This window comes from Salmo trutta, chromosome 26 (assembly GCF_901001165.1).
Source record: "Salmo trutta chromosome 26, fSalTru1.1, whole genome shotgun sequence".
NCBI lineage: Eukaryota > Metazoa > Chordata > Actinopteri > Salmoniformes > Salmonidae > Salmo > Salmo trutta.
In genome coordinates this window covers 3,660,845-3,679,966 of record NC_042982.1, presented here as the reverse complement: position 1 = coordinate 3,679,966, position 19,122 = coordinate 3,660,845, and the positions used below count along the sequence as shown (strand labels likewise).

General features: G+C 40.7%; 1 protein-coding gene across 1 annotated transcript; it reads right to left on the bottom strand.

Annotated features, from left to right (window-relative positions):
• Nucleotides 1-8,978: 8,978 nt before the first annotated feature.
• Nucleotides 8,979-9,584, bottom strand: LOC115163953 (fucolectin-4-like). The gene is made up of 2 exons (XM_029716136.1): nucleotides 9,320-9,584; nucleotides 8,979-9,168 (listed from the first exon to the last, which is right to left on the bottom strand). Exons 1-2 carry the CDS (start codon nucleotides 9,511-9,513, stop codon nucleotides 9,018-9,020), a joined length of 345 nt encoding a protein of 114 aa, XP_029571996.1. The 5' UTR covers nucleotides 9,514-9,584; the 3' UTR covers nucleotides 8,979-9,017.
• Between the last annotated feature and the right edge of the window lie 9,538 nt (nucleotides 9,585-19,122).

Sequence of the window (19,122 nt, the reverse complement as noted above, 5' to 3'; positions counted from 1 at the left end):
ATGGATAGACTCTGAAAAGTGCATTATTTCTGATGCATTTTTGATTCTTTTTACCCTTTCCCTTTTTTCACGTAATGCAATAAGCATGATATACCCTGAGTTCTGTCAAATGCATGGATATTGCAACGGCTCGGGCCGCTACCCATTCCCTTTACTGTAAAGAAAGGAACTGTGCAGGCAACTCATATTGTCTCCGAAACTCTGGGATTCATAGGGTTCTCTTCCTCTCTTCTTTTCTTTCTCTTTCTCTCTCACATGCACACTCCCTCTCTCTCTCTCCGTATGCCTCTATCTCCCTCCGTCTGTCTTTTCACCCCCCCATACATATCACTCTCTCTCTTGCTCTCTCTCTGTTTGTCTCTTTCTCTTGCCTGTAGCATGCTTGGAGACATTCACAGTTGGACCAGTGCCTCCATTCCCTCTGAAGACTGGGCTGTATCGTTCCCTATCTGAAGATTTTCAAGGGCCTCTTTAAAGCAAACAAATCAATAATGCTCATATGAGGGGTGAAAACCGAGGTTACATTCATATGAGACAATTTCCCACATTTTTCCCTTTAACAAAATGTTTCAGACACATTCCCGCTCCTCCAACCTACCCTGGAGATCCCGTGACCTCTTGTTAAGTTTACATAATGCATGCTGTGAATAAAATCATTCTAAAAAAAAATGTTGTTTAACATTCTCTACCTCATATGTGTGTGTATAGTAGAGTAGGAAGTTTAAGGCAGTATCTGCAATTGAGCTTCTAATTTCACTTAAAGTGGATCAGCGAGTGGACTATTCATGGTGCTAAGGTGGCATGGCCTCGCTCCCATCCACACAGTCAAAGACATGCTGTAGGACTAGGAGACTCTTGGCTACTGTTCTACACTGTTGTTGCCACAATATTGATTAGCAAAGCACTGCCACCTCAACTGATAAACCAGAATTGAACAGCCCTATATTCTAAAGCCATCAAGATATTAAGAAAATACTGTTCATTCCACTTAAATTTTGTTCAAACTAGCTTTAACGTCAAAGGGACAACCCAATGTTGGCCAAAGCAATACAATCACTGTAATGAATCAAGTCAATATTGTAATATACTGATGATAATCGTACTAAACCTATGTGAAAAGAGAGTGGTTGTGTGTGGCTGGTTGATCGGTCACGTCCTATGGTATGGTGTCCTGGATAGTCAGGAAAGCCCATCACAGTAAGCTCAAATGCTTTCATAAACCATAGTCTAACGTAGCCATCCTCCCAAGTCTCGTTCATCACTCAGCTTTGAGACTGTCCTAATATGGACTCCGTATCGCAGAGTTGAGAGTACAGAAACCATAAAACGGAGTCTGCTCTTCCCAAACGTTTGTTGTGGAGCCCGTATATGTTGAGCCTCCTCCAACCATGTTCTTCTCTCAGGTAGAGAGAACTGCTTTGATTCGACAGAGGGCTTTACTAAGACAGGTGCTGATAGGTCTGTGTGCTAGGGGGAGGGGTCAGGGCGACAGGTGAAGGCGGTACAGGTGAGTTTGGCAGAGGAACTCAGGCTCGTCTGTTGAACATGTCACTGGGATCAGCTCCAAAGGCTTTTCTTGGCATGGAACTTCCCTCACAAAGAACGACAATGTAGTAACTCTGGGAAGGACACGTCATTGGCTAACCTCCAACAGGAAATTACCAAAAAAGAACAGATGATTATTTTTTGGGTTATGATTAAGCACATAGCCATGTATGTCATGATGACAGCCTATCTGTGAGGTCACAGGTCACGCGACCCATTATTAGAGATCACTGATTGCCATAGGCTGTATCATAACTTGAAATCTGGACCTGTATTCATAAAGGCGTCTCATAGTGGGAGCGCTGATCGAGGATCAGTTTTGCCATTTTAGATCATTATGAATGAGATTATACGGACAGGTAGGAGATAATCCTAGATCAGCACTCCGAATCTGAGACGATTTATAAATACGGGCCCTACATAGTAACTCATGTACTGCCTAATGGAGCATTGATGTCATTAAGAGATTTGTGGTGAAATTAAAGGTTCATTGGTGGATCTGAAGTTATGATTCACTCAGATGTATAATTTGAGTACAAAGTGTAACGTTTTCGCTTTAACAGGCTCTTCATCAGAGCAATAAGTAGCTGTAAAAAACCTCTCCATCTCATATCTCCAAAACAATGTCGAAAAAAGTTAGTCCAGAAGAGGAGTGCTTTCTTTAACTTTAACTTTCTCTTCTCTTGAATGCGCACACACACACACACACACACGCACACGCACACGCGCACACGCGCGCACACACACACACACACGCACACACACACACACACACACACACACACACACACACACACACACACACATAAATACACACACACACAAACTAACAACCCCCCCCCACCCCCCACCTCATGGTTCTCCAGACACGGCCTCTCCTGTGACATTTCATCAGCAGGTGTGTGAGGTGTCCCGGGCTTGTCCATGTGATTGGCTTTGTGCTGTGCTGTCGGTGACGAGGGGGGGGGGAAGATTGATCGTCCCCCCTGCAGCTGAGCTCTGGGAGGACCTGGCTGGCTGCTGTGAAAGGTCAGCTACCAGAGGTGAGGGCTTTGATATTGACTCCACAAAGGTTCTGTCTGATGAGACTATTATGTCTGCGACGCTGGGACCCAGACCCACACACAGTGACACACACACACACACACACACAGTGACACACCCACACCTCAATGACAAAGTCATCCCCAAATATTACACACAAAGACAGGAACATGTACACAGACGCACACACACACGCAGGCGTGCACGAACGCGCACACATGTACACTGAAACACGCACGCATGCACACACGCACACACACAGGCAGGCACCCATGGTCCATAGTCAAAAGTAGTGCACTATATAGGGCATTTGGGAAACTACTTACTGTATTTTGGCTGGTTGCTCACAGACAGGACATTCCTCATGCTGTCTGATCCTTTCACATCATGACATAGTACAGACTCATAGGATAAACTCTGTCATGCTCCCAAAATAAAGTTATCTTCCATATTACATGCCAGTCTGGATTCATTACCTGGTAGTCTGCATAGGTTTTCCAGCACTTTCCCCCTCTTACTATTTTTTCATTTCCCTCTCTCTCTCAGCACCACTGCGGCCGCTGTTTAATCTCTCTCTCTTTCTCTCTTCCTTCACCTCTCTCATTTTCTCCCTTTCCCTCTCTCTCAGCACCACGGCTACTGCTGTTTTCTCCTGGACGTTTCCTATCATTGTGCTTAATGTCGCTGCGCCAGGCTGTATGCATCCTGAGCCGTCTCCATCTGGGTCCCGCGCCCATTCGCCTTACGCCCACCTGTTAATGAACGCTGGAACTAAACGGTTCCTCTCTGCCCTGTTTCTGGGGCCCGGGCCTACGTTAGCCCCTCTCTTCGGGAACATGGCTACCTAATTAAAGGAAAACAAACGCTAGTGCTCCTCCCCCCCCCCCCACTCGCTGCAAAACAGACGTTATTAGCGTGTAAAAGTCCAACTTCATGATTCATTAAGAAGAGGAAGTGAGAGCTGGTTGGACAGACCATACGCAAGCAGCGTATGGGAGGATGGAAGGAGGGAGGGAGGGGAAATAAGGAAAGAGGACAAGAAAGAGAGTGTGTGTGCGCGGGTACGTGTGCATGTGCACGTGCGTGTGTGATGTGTGAGGGTGTTGTGAGAACAACGGTTATTGATTGTGTTTAGAGAGGGCCATCAGAGTGGAAAGCTGTGCCAGGCTCATTCCTGTAATTACTAGCATTCTTCTGAGTGTGTGTCTGTATTGAGAGGACAGGGTGAGAGAATGACAGGAGTGATGGTGAGAGAGAGGGGCGAGAGTGACAGGAATGATGGTGAGAGAGAGGGGGGAGAGAATGACAGGAATGATGGTTAGAGAGAGGGGCGAGAGTGACAGGAGTGATGGTGAGAGAGAGGGGCGAGAGTGACAGGAATGATGATGAGAGAGAGGGGCGAGAGTGACAGGAGTGATGGTGAGAGAGAGGGGCGAGAGTGACAGGAGTGATGATGAGAGAGAGGGGCGAGAGTGACAGGAGTGATGGTGAGAGAGAGGGGCGAGAGTGACAGGAATGATGATGAGAGAGAGGGGCGAGAGTGACAGGAGTGATGGTGAGAGAGAGGGGCGAGAGTGACCAGGAATAATGGTGAGCGAGAGGGGTGAGAGTGACCAGGAATAATGGTGAGAGAGAGGAGTGAGAGTGACCAGGAATAGTGGTGAGAGAGAGGGGTGAGACTGTTAGGGAGTGAAAGGATGGGGTTTTGGGGGAGACAGAGAGAGGGTGACAAAGTGAGGAATGAGAAAGTAAAATGTGAGATGGGAGATTGTAAGAGGAACGGGGACTGTGTTTCATGTAAATTGTCCATTGACTCCACCACTACAATACGTTACTCAATCACATACCAATAGTAAATGTATGCACAATTACTGTAATGGGAATAAGATGTATTTACAACAAAGAGGATATGAAGTGATAGGACATGGAGAACAATGAAATGGAATAGCAAAGTTGAGATGCAGTATGTTCCTCCCTCTAGTAAAATCCTGATCTGTTCTACCGCACAGTTGTCGTGTTTTGGGTGGAGCTGTAGAGAGACTAGGCTGTGGCCATGTGTGTCTGTTACTCAAACATCTCCAACTGCCTGTAAAACTCGAGTCATACTGTCACGGATCCCTCCGGAACTGTCATTACGCACACCTGGTCCCTATCCCCATTGATTAGTAATTGTTTAAGTGTGCCCTTTGTTTACCGTTGTCCTGTCGATTATTGTTCCAATGTCCATTGGTTCGTGTGAGTACCTGTGCTGTGTTGTTTTGGCTTTTTTGCCACGTATATTGTGCAGATGATTACGGGTCTCGTCCCCTGTGATAATCATTGTGCGATTGTGTATTTACTTGAGGTACTCCTCGCTCTTTTGTTTGGGTTTCTACCCTGTGTTTTGTATACGTGTTTGTTTGGTCTTCGTCCCCGTGCCTTTACGCGGCACGCTGTAATTTGGGAAATAAAAACCCCTATTACGCATTCCTGCACCTGTCTCCCGACCCTTTATGCCAGCGTGACACGTATAAGTGGTGCTCACTCAGATGTCAATCAGATGTTCTTATCACTTATGTTTTTGAGTACTGTTAACAAATATCAGATTACGTTGTTAATATAACTTTATTTATCTGTGTTCTGCTGATCTAAGGGTATTGAGTTTTTACAAGCTATGATTATTTTAAAGTCAATCTAACATTTATTAAATAAGTTGTACTTACTTGATTCTATTAGGTTGTATGTCTTTTACTTAAAGTAATAAAGTAGTTGTCAGGCACATTCCTATTTGAGTTAAAAACACTTGATTTATCTGTGTTGTGCTGAAATAGATTTATTAAGTTTCTGCAAGTTATGAATACTTAATGGTGCCATGTGACACTGTTTTTAGAGGATTGTGGGTAATTCAACATTTTCAGACTTTATGATAGTTTTACATAATGTTGTATGCATGTTTGAAGAAAAAAATGTATATTTCTAAAATAGTATTAAGCAGTTTTGTCACACCTTGATCTGTTCCACCTGTCTTTGTGATTGTCTCCACCCGCCTCCAGGTGTCACCAGTTTTCCACATTATTCCCAGGGTATTTATTCCTGTGTTCTCTGTTTGTCTGTTGCCAGTTCGTCTTGTCAAGTCAACCAGCGTGTTTTTCTGTGCTCCTGCTTTTTCCAAGTCTCTGTTTTTGTAGTTCTTACCTTTGCCTGCCCTGACACTGAGCCCACCTGCCTGACCATTCCGCCTGCCCTGACCTCGAGCATACCTGCCACTCTGTACCTCCTAGACTCTGACCTGGTTTATGATCATTTGCCTGTCCACAACCTGTCTCTTGCCTGCCCCTTGTTTTATAATAAATATCAGAGCCTCGAACCATCTGCCTCCTGAGTCTGCATCTGGGTCTCGCCCTGTATCGTTGTAAGTTTGTTCTGCTATGAGGTGTAATTGATCATGATGAATGGATATCAAAACCGTCAAACAAATTGACGTTTAATAGCGAGACAAGCCATTCCCACCATGAACAAGGTCACGCGCACCACTCAATGCTTACAAGTTCCTGGAATGAGCACCGGTTCAAATGTCAACTCGTCAAATACAGAAAACAATGTTAAACATTAAGACATGACCACTGAAAATGACCAATCAGAACTACTTACACTTGACAAAAATGTGTAATGAAGGTTAATAATTTAAGTAAAATGGACACTACATTTTTATGTTCAATACAACAAATATTAATGTTCAAGTAACTTCAATCATTATAGTTCAGAATACACAATTCAATTTAGTGTCAAAAAGTTCGTAAAACAAAAAACAGTTAAGTACTTAGAACTTAAAAAGATAACCATATGGGTGGTGGTCACTTTATTACTTTAAATATTGAACACTGACATACTTTGAGTTGGGTTACTCAAATGGTTCTAGGCAACGGGTTTCATTAGCAGAACTAAAGACTTTTTGCAGTGCATAGTCCACCCCTCACTATCCTCCTAGTTTGTTTTCTACTTTCTGACACTCCTTAATATGTTTTAATACATGTCTACTGATGACTGTGGGTTTGTGTATGTGTGACTGCGTGTTAGTGTGTTAGCTTGCGTAGCCTGCATGTGTGTGGACTGTGGACGTACTGTATGTGCGTTTCCCTCTCCTCCATCTCCACCAGCTCCTCGGTGTGATGTTTTCCTTTAGCTCTAATGAGTTCTAAGTGGCCAATACTTTCTTCTGCAGGGAACCCGTGTCAAACTAATTCACTTTTAATGAGAGGAAACCGACTGATTAGAGTGTTTTTCTTGGCAAACGAGCCAATTAATTCTCTGTTGGTCGAAGCCTGGGCGAGAAGCGGGGCTTTCTTCGGGCAGAGAATGCTCATCCAAGCTCTCGGGTCTATCTGTCTGTCTGCCCTATTTACATAGTCATTGAACACTGGTCACTTTAATAATGTTGTACCCACATACTGTTTTGTATAACTACTGCTGTACACCCCTTGTCTATTCATACTGTCTTTGCACACCATTATATATATTATATTCCGGACTCTGACATTGCTTTCTTTTTATATTTGGGATTTGTGTGCATTGTTTGTATTGTTACGTATTACTGCACTGTTGGAGTTAGAAACACAAGCATTTCCCTGCACCTGCGCTAACATCTGCAAATAGGTGTACGCAACCAATAATATTTGATTTGAGTGGTAGACATTTTAGCAGTACCTGATGCTCCATAAGGTCTCAAAATAGCCTATCAATGGTAAAAGAACAAGCACAACACAGGAAGTCTAAGGAAATATCAAACTTTTTATTCACAAAAAACTGTTGCAAGGACGTCAGGAAGAGTTATAATGCACATTTTTGCTAATGTTGTCGACCTCGCAAACGCAAACGAATCATAAAACAGGGAGATGTAGCCTGCACACAACCTGACAGGTTCTCTCTAGTGGATTTTTATTCCTTGATTACTGCTGAAATGTGACTGAGGTAGAAATGCTACATGTATGATTTGCAGGTAGATACTGTATGTTACATGTATAACCTTTAAATGCTTCCAGTGCCTCAGTCTTTTAACCACATACTATTTTCACACTGCTTTGTTTGGCTGAACTTTTACTGGGACTGTATAGGTAGTAACGCTTTCAACGTAATGGGATAGTTCAGTGAAACGATGTATTCTGATTTTTGTTTCCTTACTGTGTAAGCAGTGTACTGCACTAAGGAGTGTCTGCAATCCACATTGGTTTTGGTAGAAAAGTCACCGCCAAGAAATGCCAAAGTTAGCATTTTCGGACAAAAAACATTACTTAAAGTTACACTTCGCACTACTACAACAGTGTGACTGTTTTGGAATAAAACAAATCTATTTTCGTGCTTATTGTTTAACCATTGATACGTTCTAGCGGCCATATTTAAGGAAGTGGTCCTGTATGGCTCAGTAGGTAGAGCATGGCGCCTGCAACGCCAGGATTGTGGGTTAGATTCCCGGGACCAACCATGCGTAAAATATTTATACACGCATGACCGTAAGTCTCTTTGGATAAAAGTATCTGCCAAATGGCATATATTATTATTATTATTATTATATTAGGAGCACCAGGTACTGCCAGAGTGTCTACCAATGGCATGTCCATCTTTCTGTGAAAAATGTCACTTGTCACTCAAAACATTTATAAAGTATAAATAGCCCTCACTTTATATTAGGTCATGCAGATATACTTTACTGATGATTAGTACATTTATAAGGACCTATACTATAACATCTCATTAAATGCTTGTTTAGATGACATGATGTGATTGCGTGAAATGCTCTAGATTCACTCTTTATCGTCACCAAATACTTTAACTTGAGGAGCCATAAAATGGCAGAGACATTACTTATGTACAGTCTATAAAACAGAGTCTGATTATTTATAACCCTAAAAGTAATCTAAGAATGAAACGCCCAGGAGACAGTGTATGGTTGCTGTAGTTTGAGTGTTAGTAATATGTTCATATTTGTAACGACTGTCTTCGTGACGAGAGGACCAAGGCGCAGCGGGTTGCATGTACATCATTATTATTTATTAAATAAATGTGAACACGGAAAAACAATAAACAAAGAGAACGACAGACGACAGTTTCACAGGCTACGACAACTAGCAGTGCGAAATACAACTACCCACAATTAACAAACAAAACACATCCCTATATATAGGACTCTCAATCAAAGGCAACTACAAACACCTGCCTCCAATTGAGAGTCCAACACCCAATTACCTAACATAGAAAATACTAAACTAGAAAGAACATAGAAATACAAAAACATAGAACATAACCCAAAACCCAGAAATAATAAATCAAACACCCTTCTAAACAAACCACCACCCCGAACCACAGAAAACAAATACCCTCTGCCACGTCCTGACCAAACTACAATAACAAATAACCCCTATACTGGTCACTACGTGACAATATCAATGTTCAGATCAGTCCAGTGGTGCCCTGTAGCTCTCCACCTCACACAGGATCAGGTACTCCTTCCTCCCTGGAATGACCACATTGATGTATTGTCCCTCCATGCCGTTACAATGGAAGGTGCTGAAGGTGCCCGTTGGGATAGAAGGGATCAAAGCACATCTGCAGGATGAATCAAAAGTACAAGTTACTGCAGAAATAGTAACTATGACTCTCTTTGCACACAGTCCCATGTGAACTCACTATAACGCTGACAAATTGAATAATTTGCCCAGTTTAGCAAGTCGGTGGAACTACAACTCCCATAGTTCACCTGGGATTGTTGTTGCCATTGTTGTCGTCCACAGAGTCTCCGATCCGGATCTCAGCTCCATTCAGTCTGCTGGAACAACAATCAATTATGTTGGTGATGGTAATGAAGAGCACTGTATGTATTAAGCAGGTCCAATCACTACCATGGGTTAGGTTCAATCTCAGTGTGCAGGAGCCATGTGTCACGGTTCCCATCAATGGCGTTTAGAACATAATAAAGGCCAATATTGATTACTGGGTGGCTTTTCCCCGTAAAGCCACGTTCTTTCCTGGACAAGATGCAAAATGAGTTGTGAGACACAACCTAATTGTGGTTACACAATTAAATGAGTTAGTATAAGAGCTGATTGCTTTGAATGAGTTGCTAATTAACCTGTAACATTACTTCAATAATACTCAAATGCAATATAAAGTGATTGGTCTTACCCTTACCAGTTGGGGAGAAGTACCCAGTCGCGCCAATAAAGCCTGCCAGTCCCAGCATAGTCAACAATAGAAACATCATGGTCGATCTCATCAATCTGAAGGGAAAGCACAGAGCAAATTCAACAACGGCTTTAATAGGAACCAGTCCACAGAAACATTGTCACAAAGACTGAAACAATCTTTTAGGCTGCAATTCAAATCACAATATATCATTATTATCAGTTATAATTTCAGCTCATCAATAAATAACAATATTATCCAAACAATAAGTACACAGGTTCTACCAACAGGGGTGGAGCATAGAAATACCAAGCAAGCAACAAGACTGGAAATAGAAGGTGTTTTATTTTCTGCGGCAGCAATTAATAGTTTTAGCATCAGCTTCATTCTTATATTCAATAGGTTCGCAGTTTCACACATCAATAATCAAACTTCAGAGAGCTCCGCATATATAAAATCTTCAGCTCTGATGCTCGCAAAAGTACTATCATAATTGCTTGATACTAATCAAAACGTAAAAAGAGCATAGTTGAGGAGGCATGCACACGCTTGGCAACGACATACAGTGCCTTCAGAATGTATTCACACCCCTTGACTTTTTCCACATTTAGTTGTGTTACAAAGTGGGATTAAAATGGATTTAATTGTCTTTTTTTTACCCATCTACACAAAATATTCTAATGTCAAAGTGGAAGAAAAATTTGAACATTTGTAAGACATACAATTCAAAATACAATTAATATATCTTGATTAGATAAGTATTCAACTGAGTTTATACATGTCAGAATCACCTTTGACAGCGATTACAGTTGTGAGTCTTCCTGTGTAAGTCTCTAAAAGCTTTCCACACCTGGATTGTGCAACAATTGCCCATTACTCATTTCAAAATTCTTCAAGCTCTGTCGAATTGTTTGTTGATCATTGCTAGACAACCATTTTCAGGTCTTGCCATATATTTTCAAACAGATTTTAGTCAAAACTGTAACTCGGCCACAAAGGAACATTCACTGTCTTCTTGGTAAGCTTCTCCAGCAGTGGAGGCTGCTGAGGGGTGGACGGCTCATATTAATGGCTGGAACGGAGTCAATGGAATGGTATCAAGCACATGGAAACCACATGTTTGATGTGTTTGATACCATTTAATTGACTCCATTCCAGCCATTATTATGAGCTGTCCTCCACTGAACTCTAGTGTAGATTTGGCCTTGTGTTTTAGGTTATTGTTCTGCTGAAAGGTGAATTCCTCTCCCAGTGTCTGGAGGAAAGTAGACTGAATCAGGTTTTCTTCTAGGATTTTGCCTGTGCTTAGCTCCATTCCGTTTCTTTTTTATCCTGAAAAACTCCCCAGTCCTTAACGATTACAAGCATACCCATAACATGATGCTGCCACCACGATGCTTGAAAATATAGAGAATGGTACTCAGTAATGTCTTGTATTGGACATAACACTTTGTATTCAGGACAAAAAGTGAATTGCTTTTCAACATTTTGTGCAGTATTACTTTAGTGCCTAGTTACAAACAGGATTCATGTTTTGGAATATTTGTATTATGTACAGGCTTCCTTCTTTTCACTCTATTAGTTGGGTTAGTATTCTGGAGTAACAACAATGTTGTAGATCTAACCTCTGTTTTCTCCTATCGCAGCCATTCAACTCTGTGACTGTTTTAAAGTCGCCACTGGCCTCATGATGAAATCCCTGAGCGGTATCCTTCCTCTCTTGCAACTAAGTTAGAAAGGACGCCTATGTCTTTGTAGTGACTGGGTGTACTGATACACCATCGAAAGTGTAATTAATAACTTCACCATGCTCAAAGGGATATTCAATGTCTGCTTTTTTTTAACCCATCTACCAATAGGTGCCCTTCTTTGCAAGCCGTTGGAAAACCTCTATGGTCTCTGTGGTTGAAATCTGTGTTTGAAATTCACTGCTCGACTGAGGGACCTTACAGATAATTACATGTGTGGGGTACAAAGATGAGGTAGTCATTTAAAAAATGATGTTAAAACAGTATTATTAATCCATGCAACAGGTTGAATAATTATTGACTCAAGACATTACATCTTTGCATTTTTAAGTAATTTGTAAAAATGTCAAAAAACATAATACCACTTTGACATTATGGGGCCGGTGTGTAGGCCGGTGAAAAAAATCTCTATTTAATCAATTGTGAATTCAGGCTTTAACACAACAAAATGTGTTAAAGGTCCAGGGGTGTGAATACTTTCTGAAGGCACTGTACATTACGATTAGGCTGCCACACTGGAATTTGGACTAAAGGCACATTCACCGCTCTTAGGCACGCCAACCTTCACAGGTAAAGGGAAACACTGGCATTTTATAAGGCAAATCCCACTCTCCAATAACGAGACGGACCTGAACGCAATCACAGTTAGTTGACGCATGTCACACAAAAAAAGGAAAGGGAAGAAAGGGAGACAGAAAATGGGCCTGATTTTTTGGAAACACATTTTTTGGTCATAACCATGTCATAATATGTTATAACAGCTCACGTAACTTGTCATAACCTGTTATAATATGGTCATAACACTGTCATGACACATATTTAGACCTGTTGTGACATATATTGTATTATTTTTAAGTGTTAAACTTTTTTTATAATGAGTATATACACTACTGGTCAAAAGTTTTAGAACACCTACTCATTCAAAGGTTTATTCTTTATTTTTATTTTTTACATTGTAGATTAATAGTGAAAACATTAAAACTATGAAATAACGCTTATGGAATCATGTAGTAAGCAAAAACGTGTTAAACAAATCAAAATACATTTTATATTTGAGATTCTTCAAATAGCCACCGTTTGTCTTGATGACAGCTTTGCACACTCTTGGCATTCTCTCAACCAGCTTCACCTGGAATGCTTTCCAACATTCTTGAAGGAGTTCCCACATATGCTGAGCACTTGTTGGCTGCTTTTCCTTCACTCTGCGGTCCGACTCATCCCAAACCATCTCAATTTGTTTGAGGTCGGGGGATTGTGGAGGCCAGGTCATCTGATGCAGCACTCCATCATTCTCCTTCTTGGTAAAATAGCCCTTATACAGCCTGGAGGTGTGTTGGGTCATTGTCCTGTTGAAAAACAAATGATTGTCCTACTAAGCCCAAACCAGGTGGGATGGCGTATCGCTGCAGAATGCTGTGGTACTGTAGCCATGCTGGTTAAGTGTGCCTTGAATTTTTTATAAATCACAGACAGTGTCACCAGCAAAGCACCCCCACATCATAACACCTCCTCCTTCATTACAGTGGGGATCATCCATTCACCCACACAGTGTCTCACAAAGACACAGCGGTTAAAACTAAAGGACAAAAGGACAAATTTCCACGGTCTAATGTCCATTGCTCGTGTTTCTTGGCCCAAGCAAGTCTCTTCTTCTTATTGGTGTCCTTTAGTAGTGGTTTCTTTGCAGCAATTTGACCATGAAGGCCTGATTCACACAGTCTGCTCTGAACAGTTGATGTTGAGATGTGTCTGTTACTTGAACTCTGTGAAGCATTTTTTTGGGCTGCAATTTCTGAAGCTGGTAACTCTAATGAATGTAGCCTCTGCAGCAGAGGTAACTCTGAGTCTTCCATTCCTGTGGCGGTCCTCATGAGAGCCAGTTTCATCATAGCGCTTGATTGTTTTTGCGACTGCACTTACAGAAACTTTAAAAGTTCTTGAAATGTTCCATATTGATATCTTAAAGTAATGATGGACTGTCATTTCTCTTTGCTTATTTGAGTTGTTCTTGCCATAATATGGACTTGGTCTTTTACCAAATAGGGGTATCTTCTGTATACCAACCCTACCTTGTCACAACACAACTGATTGGATCAAACGCATTAAGAAGGAAAGAAATTACACAAATTAACTTTTAACAGGGCACACCAGTTAATTTAAATGCATTCCAGGTGACTACCTCATGAAGCTGGTTGAGAGAATGCCAAGAGTGTGCAAAGCTGTTATCAAGGCAAAGGGTGGCTATTTGAAGAATCTCAAATATAAAATATATTTTTATTTGTTTAACACTTTTGGTTACTACATGATTCAATAAGTGTTATGTCATAGTTTTGATGTCTTCACTATTATTTTACAATGTAGAAAATATTAAAAATAAAGAAAAACCCTTGAATGAGTAGGTGTTCTAAAATGTTTGACCGGTAGTGTATAATCTACAAAACCTGCTAACTTAAAACTTTACATGAAGAACTTTAGTTCAAATAAAATGTAATAGTAAACAAAAGTAATTGAAATTCATATCTAATTTAGGCCTTATTTTACCAAGTAATAGGATCAATGGTCAATGGTTCAAAGTAAGAGTTATCTAAAGTTCATGTAAGGTAGGTACTTACAAGAATTTAGGAGCTGTTGATTGAAGAATGTGAGTTTCAGGTTTCAGTGACAGGTTGCAGTTGTGAGGTGATGGAGCAGGTCTGGCCTTATATCCCTGCTCATGTAAAGGGGGTGTAGTAAGGATGAGGACATGGATGGCATGAAGCATTGACAATGTATCTGAATAAACTGAGGGAGGCGATTTGAACCACTGTACATAAAATGTGACCAAGTGTGACTGAAACTTACATGAGAGCCACAATGACTCAACATACTCCAGAAGCACGATCAATACCACTGCGACAGGCGTTGAAAATGTGTGTGAGCTATACACACTGTGGTGAAATGCATCAGATAAGTGTTCATTTAATGTGTCAATGTATTTGTACCTGTCAAATTCCACTATATTTTTTTTGTTTTAAGCAATTGATCTCAATGCCTAACTCCGCAATGCTTAAAGCTTGAAACAAGCTGTACATTTCAAGAGAAGGATGTGATTCTGATGCACATGGGGATATCTGGATCGTCTTTATGTCATTCAGAGGCTTGCTACAACCTTCTTAAAGTGGCAATCAGCAGTTGAAACAATAACAAAGCGCTCTCCCCACCTCTGCTTTGGTAACAAGCTGAGGGATGGGACTGGAGAAATATCATCAATCTCAAATTCATAGACACAGTTATGGATGCAAGGATTGACCATCCATGATATCAAAATGATAGTTTTAACTAGGCTATGTAGTGTTTTAATTTTTTTTTTTTACATTTCTTTGTTTACAAGCTTGTATTTTGGGGTTCTGATGGGGTAGGACAGTTGAACTAAGCTCATGAGGCATTCATAAGTTAAATTCTTCAAGAATCAATTGGTACATATCATTCATATGTCCAAAAATGGATATAGCAACTGTAAATCGAGGAGTAAAAAAAAGACACTGCTTGAAAGTAATCTAATGTGTGAATCTGTCTCTATCAGTTGAACTAATCACTTTCTGAAAAGATTGATACTTGATGGGTAACACTTTATTTTAAGGTGCACATTCAGTATTAGCCAGTAATTTGTAGTTCATACGTGTCTATATAAGTAGCTAATAAGGCCTTTATTATGTCTTATTAGCCATATCTTAGGCCTTAATTAAGTGTTTTTTTTTATTCACACATCATAAGTCAAGTGTAAGTGGCCAATCCTTAATAACCTACTTGTTAGCCATAATAAAGATTAACCAGACAAAAATGTAATAAAGAGCAAGTTACACAAGAAACAAACTCTTAGTATGCAACCTGGTCTCAGAGCATTTCATATTATTCTGTACATAAATCCGAGACACTCCATTTAGTATGATATGTTACATTTCATATGGAATGAATTCATTTGTAGTTGTCCAGCATCCATTTTGTATATGTTACGAATGACAATTCCTAGGATATGTTAGGAATTTGTTAAACGTACAATATGTTATGAATATTGCAAAACACATGATATGTTATGAATTCCTATTTGTTGTGGCTAACGTTAGCTAGGTGGGGGTTAGGGTTAAGGTTAGCGAAAAGGGTTAGGGTTAGTGTTAGGGCGAGGTTGCAAAGTAGCTAAAAGGTAGTAAGTAATGAAAAGTTGCTAATGATCTAAAATCAGTGCTTAATTGAGCCGGATCCTGCTACCTCTCCGTTTGGACTGTTTTGTTCCGGGAACCTATTTGGCTGGATCCGGTACTTCTCACGGCATGAAAAATAATTGTCACCTTTTGCGATGAAAAAATTATAATAAACGATCAAATTTAATTAGAGTCGCTCAGCCTGATAGTCTAAGAGTTGATTTGGGTTGGTTCTGAACAGGTTTATGGTTTGCGCAATATTGTAACCTATGTTTGAGACCAACGCTTGGCGGTGGCTGTGTGAGAAGCGCGGCAGTATCTCTCGCGTAAATATAATGAGATTTATATGATCTCTTTCCCTCTCTGCTGTGATAGACATGAGCTTGCAACTCTCATCTCTCCGGCGTCGCACTTCATAATTGATTTCCTTGTATAATCATTGCCGCGCGAAGGGTACTGAAGGAACTGCAGCGCCCCTGTAAATTGAAATACATTTGCCAAAATAATAGAATTGCTGCTGTCTGCTCATAAATAAATGACATCCTTCAGAATAGCCCACTACGCCAAGAGAAGCCCTATAATTATTTTATTTTTTAAATAGCCTAGCTGTGGATTGTAGCCCAATAACAAGGAATAGCCTACAGTCGGGAACGCGCGGCAAACCTGTCGGTGAAAAAGCAGCATGCAGACAAAACAGGACTTTCACAATATTTCAAATATAATTGAGGGAAAACAAAGGTTAGAAAGCAAATGGCTCCTGCTGAAAAGTGAAGACTATGCTGCAGGCTGCCAAAATATTTGATCAACTTCCAAATATTGTTTTGAGAGAGAGAGAGAGAGAAAGAGAGAGAGAGAGAGAGGGGCTTTTGGCACGAGCCCATCCGCCATCACAATGAGCTGCGTTGCGCATCATTGTGTGAGTCAGTGAAACTGGAAAGCATTTTTAGGACTATAATTTCCTCCTCATATTGTAGCCTACAATATGTGTCTCCACACACCTAGGCTATTGATGGATTCAAGACAAGTTCTTTTTTTATTGATCTCAGATTCTCAGTTTGTCAGTGTCAAAGTAGCCTGTCATTTCCATCATTTGTGCGATATTAAAAAAGATTCTGCCAAAGTCTCCAGTCATGTAAATTGACATGGAATCCAACGAAATGTGTTTATAAAAGGCAAACATTTTCCAGGACCCTAGGCTACTAAAAATGTTCCCAATGGGTACAACTTCTGCAAGCACCTCCACTCTACTGCTCAATGCCACTTCGCAAATGCGATGATATGCATGTCCATGATGAGATTTGAACACGCTAGATATTAAATCATTGTATTTGATGGGCCTATGATGGGCCTATGATTCAGTGAGGAAGTGTTTGCTCTTCCTGGTTTTTCCCTTTTTACCCAAAGTGGTCGTTGGGATCTATAGTCTACATATACACTATGGACGTTTATTTGCTAATTGTTCATGTCAAAATATGACTTGAATGTAGGCTGTATGGTGTATTTGATATACACTACATGACCAAAAGTATGTGGACACCTGCACGTTGAACATCTCATTCCAAAATCATGGGCATTAATATGGAGTTGGTCCCCCTTTTGCTGCTATAACAGCCTCCACTCTTCTGGGAAGGCTTTCCACTAGATGTTGGAACATTGCTGCGGGGACTTGCTTCCATTCAGCCACAAGAGAAGTAGTGAGGTCGGGCACTGATGTTGGGCGATTAGGCCTCGCTCGCAGTCAGGGTTCCAATTCATCCAAAAGATGTTCAATGGGGTTGAGGTCAGGGCTCTGTGCAGGCCAGTCAAGTTATTCCACACCGATCTTGACAAACCATCTCTGTATTGACCTTGCTTTGTGCACGGGGGCATTATCATGCTAAAAGAGGAAAGGGCCTTTCCCAAACTGTTGCCACAAAGTTGGAAGCACAGAATCGTGTAGAATGTCATTGTATGTTGTAGCATTCCGATTTCCCTTCACTGGAACTAAGCCTGAACTAAGCCTGAACCATGAAAAACAGCCCCAGACCATTATTCCTCCTCCACCAAACTTTACAGTTGGCACTATGCATTCGGGCAGGCAGCGTTCTCCTGGCATCCCAGATTTGTCCATCGAACTGCCAGATGGTTCTCTTATCACTCCAGAGAACGCGTTTCCACAACTCCAGAGTCCAATGGTCGACGAGCTTTATACCGCTCCAGCCGACACTTGGCATTGCGCATGGTGATCTTAGGCTTGTGCGGCTGCTCGACAATGGAAACCCATTTCATGAAGCTCCTCACGAACCGTTATTGTGCTGACGTTGCTTCTAGAGTGGTGGTGAGTGTTGCAACCAAGCACAGACGATTTTTACGCGCTACGCGCTTCAGCACTCGGCAGTCCCGTTCTGTGAGCTTGTGTGTCCTACCACTTGGCAGCTATGTCTATGGAGATTGCATGGCTGTGTGCTTGATTTTATACACCTGCCAGCAGCGGGTGTGGCTGAAATAGCCGAATCCACTAATTTGAAGGGGTGTCCACATACTTTTGTGTACATTTGTATTCCGGACTGTGACATTGCTTGTTCTGATATTTTTAACTTTTTCTTTCTTTTAACTTTTTGGATTACGTGCGTATTGTATTGCTAGGTATTATTACTGCACTGTTGGAGATAGAAACGCAATAACTGCAATAACATCTGCAAATCTGTGTACGTGACCAATAAACTTTGATTTGATCTACATTTCTTATTTCATGAAACTACACAAATACTTCACATCAGGCAAACATGATATGCTTTTACTCATGGGTGTGGGGAGTGTGCCCCTTTCTGTCCAATGAGGTCATTTCTGCACAATATTTCAGAAAGTAAAAATATGGTTACACTTTAGAATAGGGAACACATTTTAAGGTACTATGTTCCTTAATAGTCCCAAGTTGAGACAGCTTACTAAGAATCTGTTTCTTGTGTAACTTGCTCTTTATTAAATACTAATATGTCTTTATTATGCCTGACAAATAGGTTATTAAGGATTGGCCAGTAACACAGGACTTAATGGACTTAATAATGTTTGAATAAGAAAACACTTACAGTAGTTAAGGCCTAATAAGACATAATGAAGACCTTATTAGCTACTTATATGTGCACTTACAAACTACAAATTACTGGCTAATATGTGTAATATGTGTCACTGTGTTTTTAAAATTATTTGCTGGTTTTGATTATTATGATCATGTCTAGCCTTTATTGTAACAAGTGGGCTTTAAAATAATAAAAGCACAAAGGTAAAAACAACATATTATTATTTTTATTGTATCAATGAATTTTAAATATGGTAGTCTATATGATTGCATAATGTGGCATATTACTTTATGAATGTCTATTATGGCCATTTATTATGACTGTGTTATGGTACCTGCATGTGTTTGACATTTTAATTTTCTGTAGAGGTGAGTGATTCAGATGGCCACCAGA